Raw genomic sequence first — 13,479 nt, forward strand, 5'->3', positions numbered from 1 at the left:
TCCCCCACCTGCGCTGGAAGCAACAATAACACTGGGAAGACAAAGACTTGAACTGAGGAAACTGGTCCCAGGCTTAAAGGGAAAGCTAGTGTATTAAGAGCAATAACATACCTGCAGCATCCAGTAGGGTGAGAAAAACTGCTTGATCCAAATACTGCCTAGACTAATAAGGTTTAAGATTTAGACTCTGCACTTACCTTTTATTTTCTTTGGTAACTATCTCTGACCTTTTGTGCCTACCACTTATAATCACTTAAGATCTATCTTTCTGATGTTAATACATCTGTTTTATATTTTACTTTAAACAATGTGTTTTGGCTGAAGTGCTTGGGAAATCTCAGCTCAGTTTACAAAGGCTAGTGTGTGTCCTCTCCACATCAAGGGAGGGGCGGACTGGGTAATAAATTTACACTGGTTAGGCTTCTGACCATGGCAAGACAGTATATTCTGGGGGTGCAAGGCTGGGGGCCAGGGCCGTCCTTAGGATTTATGGGGCCCTATGCAATATTATTAAACTAGTGCCCCTATGCTCCACTGAAGGCAGTCCCCAGCCAGTGCCGCTGACCAAAGTGTGTCAAGGGGGCACAGCCACCACCCCTGCCCGTGGACCCCCAGAACTCCCGTCCCCCATTACTGACACATCCTGAGCTTCGTACACAGCAGATGCTGCAGCAGTGGCTCAAGGCAGGCTTCGTGCTGTCACATGGGGGCTGCATCTTTCCAGAGCCCACAGCCCTCCTGTAGCCCCTAGTCACTCCTGGCTCACCATGAGCATTTTGACAGGAAGTACCAAGCAGTAATAACAACAACAATAATAATACAAGTGTGTATGTGTGTGTGCGCATGTGTGTGTATGTGTGCGTGAGAGTGAGCCAGTGCGTGTGAGAGAGCCAGAGAGAGAGTTAGTGCGTGTGAGGGAGCCAGAGAGAGAGCCAGTGTTTATTAATTAATTCAGAGTAAGTGATTAATACCTGGGGGAGCAAACAGTGGTGCATATCTTTCTATCGGTGTTATAGAGGGCGGACAATTTATGAGTTTACCCTGCATAAGCTTTATACAGAGTAAAATGGATTTATTTGGGGTTTGGATCCCATTGGGAACTGGGTGTCTGGGTGCTGGGAGAGGTGATCTGCTGAGCACTTTTTGGTTAAAGTCTGCAGCTTTGGGGGCATGGACCAGACCTGGGTCTGCGTTTGCAGCTGGCTAGCGTGTCTGGCTCAACAAGGCAGGGTTCTGGAGTCCCAAGCTGGCAGGGAAAACGGGCTCAGAGGTAAATACAGCACATCAGGTGACAGTCCCAAGGGGGTCTCTGTGACCGAACCCCATCACAGACTGGATTCTGTCAACCCATACAAGCCCAGGCACTTCAGTCCCACTTATGTACACAATCAACAGAACCAGAATCCCTGCACTGGACAGATCTGGGCACCTAGGCCTTATTGGCACGCAATGTTTCACAGGTAAATGTGCATGTTCCTTGACACTGAATTCAGTCAATCTGTAACAGTCAAAAGCCTGCAATGCTGCTGCTGTCAGACATAGAACGATTTAGGGTGCAGCTTTTGCATTTGATAGTTCCAGATTTGTTTAATCCAGATGGACCCTAGGACCTTGGTGCCATTTATGCCACCCCCAGAACCACATTAGCAGGAGGTTCTCCAGAGGTAACTGTGCAGGGTCCTCCACACTGAACTCTTTTGACACAGATGGAAGCAGCACACACAGCATAGTTTGTGATGAGGGTTAAGATCAGATTGTGCAAGGACTGAAGCACTGACTTGGTTAATCCAGATGGATCTAGGGACCTCTGTGCCATTTATGTTGAGCTTAGAGTCAATGGTACCATAACCTCAGCACTGGGTTTGGTCAGCTGGATGCATTCGGAGGTTTCAAAGCCATTTTTACTGGGCACGAAACTACTTTAGCAAGCAAGCTCCCTGGAGTCAATGGTGCTGGATCACTGGTATCAGACACAGTGCACCTGGACAGACCTGGGACCTCATTACCACTAATGATGAGCACAGAGTTGAAGGTGCCAGATCCTCAGCACAATTCTCAGTCAACCTGGACAGATACAAGCACTTGAGTGCCTCTACTTTGGTAAGCAATTCCTATCAAGTTAATGGTGTCAGGTCCTCAGCACTTGACTCTGTTGACCAGGATGAATCTGGGAACCAGAACCACTTTATTAAGCAGTTCTCCAGAGTCGTGGGATGTCAAATCCCTGGCTTGGTCAATCAGGAAGGATCCAGAGATCTTGGTGCCTGTGACAGCCGATACCCCTATGTTCACCCCTTTTAAAGACTATGATACATTTCATATAAAGTATGACTGTGAGGTTGTGACATTCCCCACGGTGCAGTCTGGACTGCTGTGTCCCCTTAGCTCTCCAGCCTGGGATCCCTTTTACACTGCTTGGCTACAGTTCCAGTTCCAGGTTGTACCCCGGGGATCCCGTCACACCTTCACAGTTAGAAGGAACTGAAGGATGGTTGGGTTCACTTCCCCTTACATATCCTCAAAATCCTTTATAAGAGGAGGTGGGGGAAGGGATGAGTGGCCCCATTTGAAGATTCTGGAAACTCGCAGCACAGGTACCGTGATCCCCAAGTGGGGCCAGCTGAAATAGACTCAGGAGTCCCGAAGGCCAGCCTTGAGTTCTAACCATTGCTAAATCCCTAGTAACTAGCATGCCTTAACTAGGACTCAGAGTTAAAGTTGTATTTGTAAGCCACAGAAATCTGCATCCTCTTAGCAAATATCTCATGAAAAAGGAAGTAAGCAATTACTATTGACTGTGCCAATATTTTCTGGAACCCAAAATGTGTACAATTAATCAGACTTATAGTAGACATCCTGTTTCTTTCTTCTCTCTGTGTGTTTTACCTTTATTTAAGTTCTCTACCATGTGTTTATCTTTTGATGTAATAGTCTGCTTTTAACCTTTCAAGGTTGTATAAAAAGGAAAATCAGGAAGGCAGAGGATTATGATAATACCCTTGATTTTGCTTCCTAATGCTAATTAAAAAATTGCAAGATATTTGGACCCTGTCTCTGTACCCCAATCAGACTATGTGGGGTATACTTCCAACACTACACATATAAACAACACAAATAACCATGTACACCACTGCACAATCATGCATATCATTGAGTCTAAACATCATTTTGTGCCAGGTCTATAGACAAACATAATGATACAGGTGACACACACAGCTGTAATTAACCATTAGGAACATTGTTTTTTTCTTCTGTTAAATCAACAATAATTATTGCAGAGAGAGTCCCAGAAAAATTAAATTAATCAATGAATGGATTTTTAGATAGCAAATTATTTTTACTAGATAAAATTACGTAGATCCTCCTAATGAGAGGCTTTGCAAACAAGGTCAAGGAAAGTAAATGTCTACCTCTGGCAAAAGCCATTGCCTTTGGATTTTGAAATACCCCACAATTTTTTTACCTCCAGGAAATGAAAAATTGCTTCTGCCGGGTGATGTAAAACAGACTTTAAAGAGAATATCGCATTTCAGATTTCGATCCATAATCAAATAGTCACTCCAATCAGACATTTTGACAGTTTGTTAACTGAGACAAGCTTGCACAGATACTCTACTAAGCAATAATGTCTCAGAACCTACAGTATGCGCAAAGATATGTGTACCAGTGCAAATAAATGGTTTTTGTGCTTGTTATTAATATTATTTATTACTATTTATTATTTATATTACCATAGCACCTTGGACCAGGACTCCATTATGCTAGGTCGGGGTGGGCAAACTATGGCCCAGGGGCCATATCCGGCCCTCCAGGCATTTTAATCCGGCCCTTAAACTCCTGCCGGGGAGCAGGGTCGGGGGCTTGCCCCACTCTGCATGGCTCCCAGAAGCAGCGGCACATCCCCCCTCCGGCTCCTACACATAGGGGCAGCCAGGGAGCTCCGCAAACTGCCCCCACCCCAAGTGCCACTCCTGCAGCTCCCATTGGCCAGAACCACAGCCAATGGGGGCTGCAGGGGTGGCGCCTGCAGACGGGGCAGCACGCAGAGCCGCCTGGCTGCACCTCTGTGTAGGAGCGGGAGGGGGGACATATCGCTGCTTCTGGGAGCTGCTTGAGGTAAGCGCCACCCAGAGCCTGTACCCCTGCCCCAGCCCTGATTCCCTTCGTGCCCTCTGAACCCCTCGGTCCCAGCCCAGAGCACCCTCCTGCATCCTCAACCCCTCATCCCCAGCCCCACCCCAGAGCCCGCACCCCCAGCCAGAGCCCTCACCCCCCCGCATCCCAACCCCCAATTCTGTGAGCATTCATGGCCCGCCATACAATTTCCATACCCAGATGTGGCCCTTGAGCCAAAAAGTTTGCCCATCCCTGTGCTAGGTGCTGTACAAACACAGAACAAAAAAATGGTCCTTGCAATATATGGGCCAAATCCTGGATCTGTAAGTTTCTAGCATTAAGACGGGGAAAAAAAAAACCCGCCACATCACTCCCATAGTACTGCCTCCTGCATGCTTCAGGGAGCACACAATGATGGGAATCCGGAGTGGATCTAAAGAAATTATCAGAATTAGACCTACAAGGAGGGTATTAGCTGCTCTCCTCTCAGAAGTATCACCTGCTTGCTGATTTATAAAACAGAAATGGTGACAATGCCAGAAAGGAGCATGTATCCTGCCTTTCTGACCAAAGATAAGCAATTCCAGTAGTGTCTATATGTCAGTGAGAAAACAGATTTTTTTTTACCATTAATACATAAGTAAGGCATGAGTACAAAGCAGATTCTTCTATTGTTACTCGCTCAGATTGAACTTTGGTGGGAACAGAAGCCACAGGTGTTCCATTTCAAAGGATTAATTGTATCAGTTTACCTAACATCAAAAGCACAATTAAATCCATTTACTGTATTAACTTCTCTAGGTTAGACCTGTAGCTTGTTTCATGGTTCACACTCTAGTTGCATATTAGTGTTTCCAAAAATAATCTCTATTCCTACCTCTGGAGTTTTAATCAGACCCCCTAGTCATTAGTTTACTTTAGAGAGGCAGCATGTTCCAGTGGATAACACACAAGACTGGAAGTCTGGAAAGTCGGGTTCTATTCCTAGTTCAGCTATGGACCTACTGTGTGACTTTGAGCAAGTCACTGTGCCTCTGTTTCTCTTCCTTATTTGTGTTTTTCTATTTAGACTGTAACGTTATTGCTACCAGAAATTATTGCCTCATATAGACTTTAATATACTTTAAATGCCTTTTTATTTAATAGGTAGATGCACATCGGTTAGAGTAGAACCTAAATTTAACTTTCAAGGGATGCTGACAAGGCAATTGTTTATGCAACATATAGTCAAGTTGTGCGATACACGTTCACAGGTGGTCAATGAGTCAACTACTGGTGTTTGGATTTTAGAAAGGGTTGGTTAACTTTTATGACCATTAATAAAGTTTGTATCTAATGCCAGCTAAAACTATAAGGTTGGACGGAGCAGGAGAGCAGTTTTGTGTTGCAGGCTCCTGCCGAGAAGCCGCTGAGGCGCCAAGCTGCTCCAGGGCTTTTTGTCACAGAGGTCGACAAGATGCGACTGCAAGAGGACAACCCTAGGGAACATGGACAGAGAGGACTCCAATAGGGACCCAGAGGTGAACTAGTGACACCAACAGAGGAACAGAAGCCAGGGTAGGAAGTGGCCCAGGGAGCAGGTGTAGGGGCGCACTCCTCCTAGGCCACACATTTTGAATGATTGTTTCACCGGGCTCTGGGTTAGGACCTGGTGGAGCAGGGAGGGCCCAGGTTCCCCTACCCCTGGCCATTGACTCTCGCCGCTGGGTGAGGTGGCCATCAACTCTCGCCATTAGGTTATATAGCCATTTAGCCACTAGGCAAGGAAGTCATTGACTCTCAGCACTGGGTGACACAACCACTGAACAACACAACTATTGACTTTAGCCACTAGGCGAGGCAGTCATTGACTCTTGCCATTGGACAATATGGCCATCTGACTCTAGCCATTAGGTGACATAACAGAGAACCACCACCAGGCAGTGCTGCTGGGACTAGACCTGGACCTCTCCCGACACGTGGTGGAGAATGTAGGCATCACCCAAGTCCTGTTAAAAGGACCATCAGACCACCGATTGAACGACCCTAAAGAGGCCATGGATTCAGAAAAGCTGCTGGAATGGATGATGGAGAACCAGCAACAGCAGGTGGCCCAGCAAGAGCAGCAACAAGGGAAAATACTGCAACAGACTGTGGCCCAGCAACAACAGCAAGTGGCCCAAAAACAACAGCTAATTTGGGAGCTGGCGGTACAGGGCCAGGCACAACAAGAACGCCTGATCCAGTAGGTGGCAAAACTATTACAGCCCCAGGGGGTATTCAACATCAGAGCGCCCAGATCCATAGGAGACGCCTTCCCAATTGGGCTGCCCATTTGGCTCATGAAATGGGCCCCAGCGATGACCCCAAAGCCTTCCTGCTCACCGTTGAATGGGTGACCACCACAGCATGTTAGCCACCAGAACATTGGGCCACCCTGATACCCCCATTCTTGACTGGCCCTGCATTAGCAGCCTATTGGAGTTTGGATCCCCTGAAGCACTAGACTACACCAAGGTAAAAACAGCGATACTCGACTACCTAGATATCAACCCCAAGACGTTCCGCCAGAGGTTTTGCAAAGTAAGTACCTGCCTGGAACCCAGCCCCAGGTGGTGGCCCAACAATTGAAGAACCAGTGTTGGCACTGGTTAGACCCAGAAAAACAAACATGACACAGATGGCGGAAATGATCATGCTAGAACAATTCACCCAGATTCTCCCAACCAAGGTGAAGGAATGGGTAAAGCACCATTGGCCGTCTACACTGGCAGAGACCATGATCCTAAAGGAGAATTATGTGTCCACTGAGGGTCCACCCTCACTAATGCCAAGGGCTGGGACTCCTGGAAGCAAGACTCTGACCCCTAATGGGGGCGGGCAAGGAGGGAAGACCGAGGACAGCTAAACTGGCTGTTACCCAGTGGAGTGCCCCCAGATGCAGGGAGCAACCTCACAACAAAGGTGGATTGGGGGGGAATCGGGGCCCCTGAAGAGGGGGATACGCCCCACGAGGACCAACTTCCCCAAAAGTGGGCCAAATGATAGTGACCCCAAAGGGCAATTGCTTTGAGTGTGGACAGGAGGGGCATTTCAGGCAGGAGTGCCCCTTTATGAACTGCAATTATGGGCAGGCATGGACAGCAGATACCCAAGCCCGGAAATGGGGCCCAACTAATATGCTGCTGCCAGGACGTGTCAATGGCATCACAGTGATGGGCCTGGTGGATTCTGGATGTAGCCAGACCATCGTCCAGACAAGCCTGGTGGAGTTCCCTGACAAGCCAGAGGCCCCTGTCTAAACTCTAACACATCCACAGGGATATGCAGTTCTACCTCATGACAAAAGTGCAACTTAAAGTAGAGGGCCACACTGAGATTTGCTGAGTCAGCTTAGTGACCACGCTGCCCTACCCAGTAATATTGGGACGAGATTAGAGATAATTTGGAGAACTCCTGCAGCAGTGGAACAAAGAACCCCCAGCAGAGGTCGACCCAAAACCCAAAATAAGGGGGCTTCTGGGACAGGACAAGGTGAAAGGTCCTGGCGGGGTCCCTCAGGCCAGCCAGGATCGTTGACCCAACAGCCCACTAGCCCGAGCACATCCAAGGAAGCAACCCATGATTGGCTACCATTAGAGATAGTCTTCATGCAGAAACAAAGGGAGGAAAAGATTCTGAGCTGCACTTGGGAGCAGGTAGCTGTCCTGGAGGGGGAAGAGAGTGAAACCCAGTAGGCAAAGCAGTGGCCCCACTTCGAGCTCTGCAATGAATAGCTATACTGAGTGATGAGACACCCAAACCCAGGAAAAATGGCACCAACTGCGGGTACCAAAAAAGTTCTGTCAGAGGCTACTACACCTAGCCCGTTCGGTGCTGTGTGCCAGGCATTTGGGGAGACAAAAGATGCTGGAGGGGGTGGCCCGTAAGTTCTGGCTGGGCATCCACCAAGAAGTGCACAATTTCTATGCCTCGTGTCCTGAATGCCAGTTGGCAGGACCTAAAGAGATGTCTAAGGCCCCCGATTCCACTCCCGGTGGTGGGTGTACCCTTCGAATGGGTAGGGGTGGATTTACTGGGACCCTTGAGAAGAATGCATTGGGATTTGGTTATATACTGGTGATAGTAGACTAAGCCACATGGTATCCCGAAGCCATCCAACTGTGCACTGTGAATGCACCTACGGTAGTAAACGAGCTCAAGAAGGTCTTTGCAAGGGCTGGGATACCAAAGGAAATAACTTTCTATAAGATTCATTATAACAGAAAACAGAGAATCATAGAAATGTAGTGCTGGAAGGGACCTCGAGAAGTGATCAAGTCCAGACCCCTGTGCTCAGGTAGGACCAAGTAAACCTAGACCATCCCTGACAGGTGTTTCTCCAACCCATTCTTAAAAACTTCCAATGATGGGTATTCCACAACTTCCCCTGGAAGCCTTTCCCAGAGCTTAAGTACCCTGACAGTTAGAAAGTTTTTCTTAATATCTAACCTAAATCTACATTCCTGTAGATTAAGCCCATTGCTTCTTGACCTCTCTTCAGTGGACATGGAGAACAATTGATCACTGTCCTCTTTATAACAGCCCTTAACATATTTGAAAACTGTTATGTCCCCGATCAGTCTTTTTTTCTTAAGACTAGATATGCCCAGTTTTTTTAACCTCATAGGTCAGGTTTTCTAAACCTTTTATTATTTTTGTTGCTCTTCTCTTGACTCTCTGCAATTTGTCCACATCTTTCCTAAAGCATGTTGCCCAGTTCTGGACACATTATTCCAGCCGAGGCCTCACCAGCGCTGAGTGGAGTGGGACAGTTACCTCCTGTGTCTTACGTACAACACTCCTGTTAATACACACTAAAATATTAGTTTTTTTGCAACTGCATCACATTGCTGGCTCATATTCAATTTGCGATCCACTATAAACCCTACACCCTTTTCAGCAGTACTACCACTTAGCCAATTATTCCCCATTTTGTATTTGTGCTTCCTGAGTGAAGTACTTTGCACTTATCTTTATTGAATTTCATTTGTTGAATTCAGACCAAATCTCTAATGTGTCGCGGTCATTTTGAATTTTGAAGGACCCTAGGAATAGTATAAGCCCAAGGAAGGACCCATGTGGGACCCCACTAGATCTGTCCTCCCTGTTTGACAGTGAACCTTTGATAACTACTCTTTCAATATAGTCTTTCAATCAATTGTGCACCCAACTTATAGTAATTTCATCTAGACAACATTTTCCTAGTTTGCTTATAAGAATGTCATGTGGGAACTGTGCAAAAGCCTTACAAATACTTCACACTTCTAACACATTTCATTGATAGACTCATAAACTTTAAGGTCAGAAGGGACCATCATGATCATCTAGTGACTAGACCAGGGGTCGGCAACCTTTCAGAAGTGGGGTACCGATTCTTCATTTATTCACTCCGATTTAAAGTTTTGCGTGCCAGTCATACATTTTAACGTTTTTGGAAGGTCTCTTTCTATAAGTCTATAATATATAACTAAACTATTGTTGTATGTAAAGTAAATAAGGTTTTTAAAATGTTTAAGAAACTTCATTTAAAATTAAATTAAAATACAGAGCCCCCCGGACCCGGGCAGTGTGAGTGCCACTGAAAATCAGCTCGCGTGCCGCCTTTGGCACGCGTACCATAGGTTGCCTACCCCTGGACTAGACTCTAGTCTGACCTCCTGCACATTGCAGGCCACAGAACCTCACCCACTCACTCCTGTAATAGACCCACAACCTCTGGCTGAGTTACTGAAGTCCTCAAATCATGATTTAAAGACTTCAAGTTACAGAGAATCCACCATTGACACTAGTTTAAACCAGCAAGTGAGCCAGGCCTCATGCTGCAGAGGAAGGTGAAAAAACCCCAGTGTCCCTCTCTGACCTGAGGGAAAATTCCTTCCCGACCCCAAATATGGCAATCAGTTAGACCCGGAGCATGTGGACAAGACCCACCAGCCAGATACCTGGAAAAGAATTCTCTGTAGTAACTCACAGCCCTCCTCATCTAGTGTCCCATTACCGCACATCAGCTACATGCTCTTGTAGGCAGTCTCATCATACCATCCCCTCCATAAACTTATCAAGCTCAGTCTTGAAGCCAATTAGGTGTTTTGCCCCCACTGCTCTCCTGGGAAGGCAGTTCCATAGGTCTCAAAATGTTTTACAAAGGAGAGCAGGTAAAATTTCCCCCCATTTTACACATAGAATAACTGAAAGGCAGGAAAATTAAATGAGGTAGAGTCAGAACCAGATTCCAGAATTTCCAACTCCTGACTCCCAAGCCTATGCCTTATCTACTGAGGCATGCAGCTCCGATGGTTCACAGTCCCAGGTGCACACACACTGAAAGGAGACTGATGTGCACAAGTTTCTTCACTGTGAATCTTACCTACTTTTTAAAGATATTTGGCAAAGCAGCAACAATTAGATTGGGAGGGCTGAGTGGAAAATGCATAGAATAATCCTGAATATAAAGTCTGGATGGAACCACTCTCATGACGGAACAACATGATGGTGTTCCTTTAAAATTTAAGATTACTACATAAACCAATATCATCCAATCCTTTGTTCACCTGACTTTTGTTTAATGGTGTTTTGTACTTCACTGTGTTTTTTGGCAAAGATTCATATGCTCAACCTTAAGTAAACATTAAATTCAATTGAATGGATCTTGTCATTAAATGTTTTCCGAAGTTCAGTACACACCGAATGTATCTTAAAACAAGCTGATTGAAATCTACAACTCTGAATGCACCAGGCAGTGAAAGGGGCTGCTATACGTACCAAAAAGTTATTGCTTCGTTTAGGAACATTTTAAATGTTGCAAACTTGATTTTCTTCTTTGCAAACATAATGAAGGACGTCTCTTGCTTCTGCTTAACTTTGTCTTCCTTGTGGAAACAGATGGTGCAAGCTTACAAATATATCTGTGGTATTTTCTTAGTGACTCATACAGCAGAGCACCAGGCTTCAGACTGTGACACGCAGCCAACCAAGATGGACGTAAGCTTACTTGAGGAGCAGTATGACTGTATAAAACAGAAGCAAAAGCTGCAAACACACATTATTGTGTTTAAAACAGGTATGCTTCAGATTCATAGACCAAACCTGACAAATGTAGAGGGGTAAAGGGAACTCCTTTAAGTCTTCATTAACTTAAGATACTTTTGAATGCTTATGCACAGCTTGCAAGGAAAGTACAAAGTGGACTGTTTTCATGTTGCTGATATCTTTGTTTCTTTGTTCATTCCACTGAAAAGTAATCTAATGCAGTGGTTCTCAAACTTTTGTACTAGTGACCCCTTTCACATAGCAAGTCATGGAGTGTGACCCCCCCCTTATAAATTAAAAACACTTTTTAAATATATTTAACACTATTATAAATGCTGGAGGCAAAGTGGGGTTTGGGGTGGAGGCTGACAGCTCGGGCGACCCCTGCATGTAATAACCTCACGACTCCCAGTTTGAGAACCCCTGGTCTAATGGTTAACAAATAAATTAGAAAAGGAAGCAGTGAAACACTTTTTAATGTTTGTTTGAGGTGATTTTATGTATTTTAAGATAGAGTGTTATGTAAGTTACATGCAATTCTTGATATCGCAACTGTTAATTTTCATAGGTACCAATTACTTAGTGTTAATTGACGATAATGTTTGCAGCATATAGCTCTTGTCAGATTTCTGCTTTCCTTAATGCTTCCATACGGTTAACCTAACAATACTGTCTTGCACCTTTTGTTCTTCCTGTTCCGCGAAGCCTGTCCTAAAAGACTAACCAAGGCAGCAGCAAAAGTCAAATGCCTAGCAGAAGTTAGGCTTTAGTTTAAAATGAGCTAAATTTCACTGGGAACAACCGTCATAACTTTAATGTGCTAGCTTCAGACAGAGAGGTGCCTCGTGGAAGTGGTTTCACTGTATATTATTTTGAATATGTGCGCACAGGAAAACAAATGACATGTGACACTTAGCTGCCACATCAGACAGGTTTTGGTATAACCAATATTAGCAAATTTTTTCAAGTTTATATTAGAATATTGTTTACAGATATTATATTGCTGTGCTTCTCTTTTCTTTCTAAGCTGATCTGAAGAGCCATGAAAGTAAACAAAGTAATTTAAGCTTCTTTAGTTAAATAGTTGCAGCATGAATAGAATTAATGTGATTTAACAGAGTTTGGTGTTTATTTCAGAGGTGAGTGAAATAAATCTGAGAAACTAAGAACCCCCAAACCTGTGTCTAAACCAAATTTGGTGTGTGTCAAAATAATTTAGCCTATTTCTTACTTTACATTTTCCTGTGCATTTTTCGGCAGTCCTGGATTCTGGCTGGATGTAGAAGTGCCGAAACATTAAATAATAATGTAATTAAATAATAATATATAATAGATGCAGTTCTATATCTCCTTTCATTCAAGGGCATTGAAACATAAATATTAATTAACCCCATGAAGAGGAAAAGTATATACATACAGAAGAACCAGTTTATCCAACACTGAAATGCAGCTACATCTGGGGTGAAACACCTCAAGTGTTTAACAGAACACAGCAACAATACAAAACAGTTTAGGAGAGGAAGTGAAATGCACTGTATCCAAATGAAATTCCAGAAAGACTGCAAATAAATTGAATGTAATTATATGAGTTGAAATTTGGCCAGCAAACCAAAACACAATCATTCAGACACATGAAACTGTTGATGGAATAACTTTTGGGAGGGCATCAAATTAATATTACAGAGGATGGCTACACAGATGGTTCTGTTGCTTTTTCTCTGAGGGTAACACTGGGTAACCGTTTTTCTGTCTAAGAGCACTGTCCAGCAGGGTATTACACTTTTATTTAATATTTATGTTACAGTAGTTTCCACGTGCACCAATCAGGTACTAGACACTGTACAGAGGCACACGCCCTCACTAAGCTTTCTTGTTTGACGTATCTATATAGGGCCATTAGGAGGGTTACTGTTACTGCTTGAGGCACCTTTAAATTTCCTTTGCTGCGTGGATTTTGGCAGGGCTGAGGATCTGGTTCCATGTTTTTAAGGTTAACAAACTGGGGAGCTTATTGAATACTCAACTATTTATGAGTACTCAGGTAGCAGTAATTTCCATCAGTGCGTGGAAAGATGGCTGCATTCTTTTTCAAATGTGGACCTTTCCACAATTATCCACACCTTTGCTACCTTGAGGATGCTATTCTCCATAAGGTTACATATTCCAACCATGAAAACACTGCTGTTAGAACAAAAGGAGGCAACCCACTTAGCAAGCAATGTTTTGCACTGACAGCAAAGTATACCTACAGGCAGTGTTCTACATGGCTATCAGATAATTTCCAGGTGAAGTTTAAGGGTGGGATTTTCAAAG

At 44.6% G+C, this 13,479-nt stretch overlaps 1 protein-coding gene across 1 annotated transcript in view; it reads left to right on the forward strand.

The window, feature by feature from the left end:
• Nucleotides 1–10,968: 10,968 nt before the first annotated feature.
• Nucleotides 10,969–13,479, forward strand: part of CUNH9orf152 (chromosome unknown C9orf152 homolog) — a 6,930-nt gene continuing 4,419 nt past the window's right edge. The window contains exon 1 of the mRNA XM_029911614.1: nt 10,969–11,197. Within this exon, the coding sequence (XP_029767474.1) occupies nt 10,969–11,197 (229 nt within the window). The remainder of the gene's footprint in view (nt 11,198–13,479) is intronic.

This window comes from Terrapene carolina, unplaced genomic scaffold, assembly GCF_002925995.2.
Source record: "Terrapene carolina triunguis isolate 2854851 unplaced genomic scaffold, T_m_triunguis-2.0 Scaffold111, whole genome shotgun sequence".
Taxonomy (NCBI): Eukaryota; Metazoa; Chordata; order Testudines; family Emydidae; genus Terrapene; species Terrapene triunguis.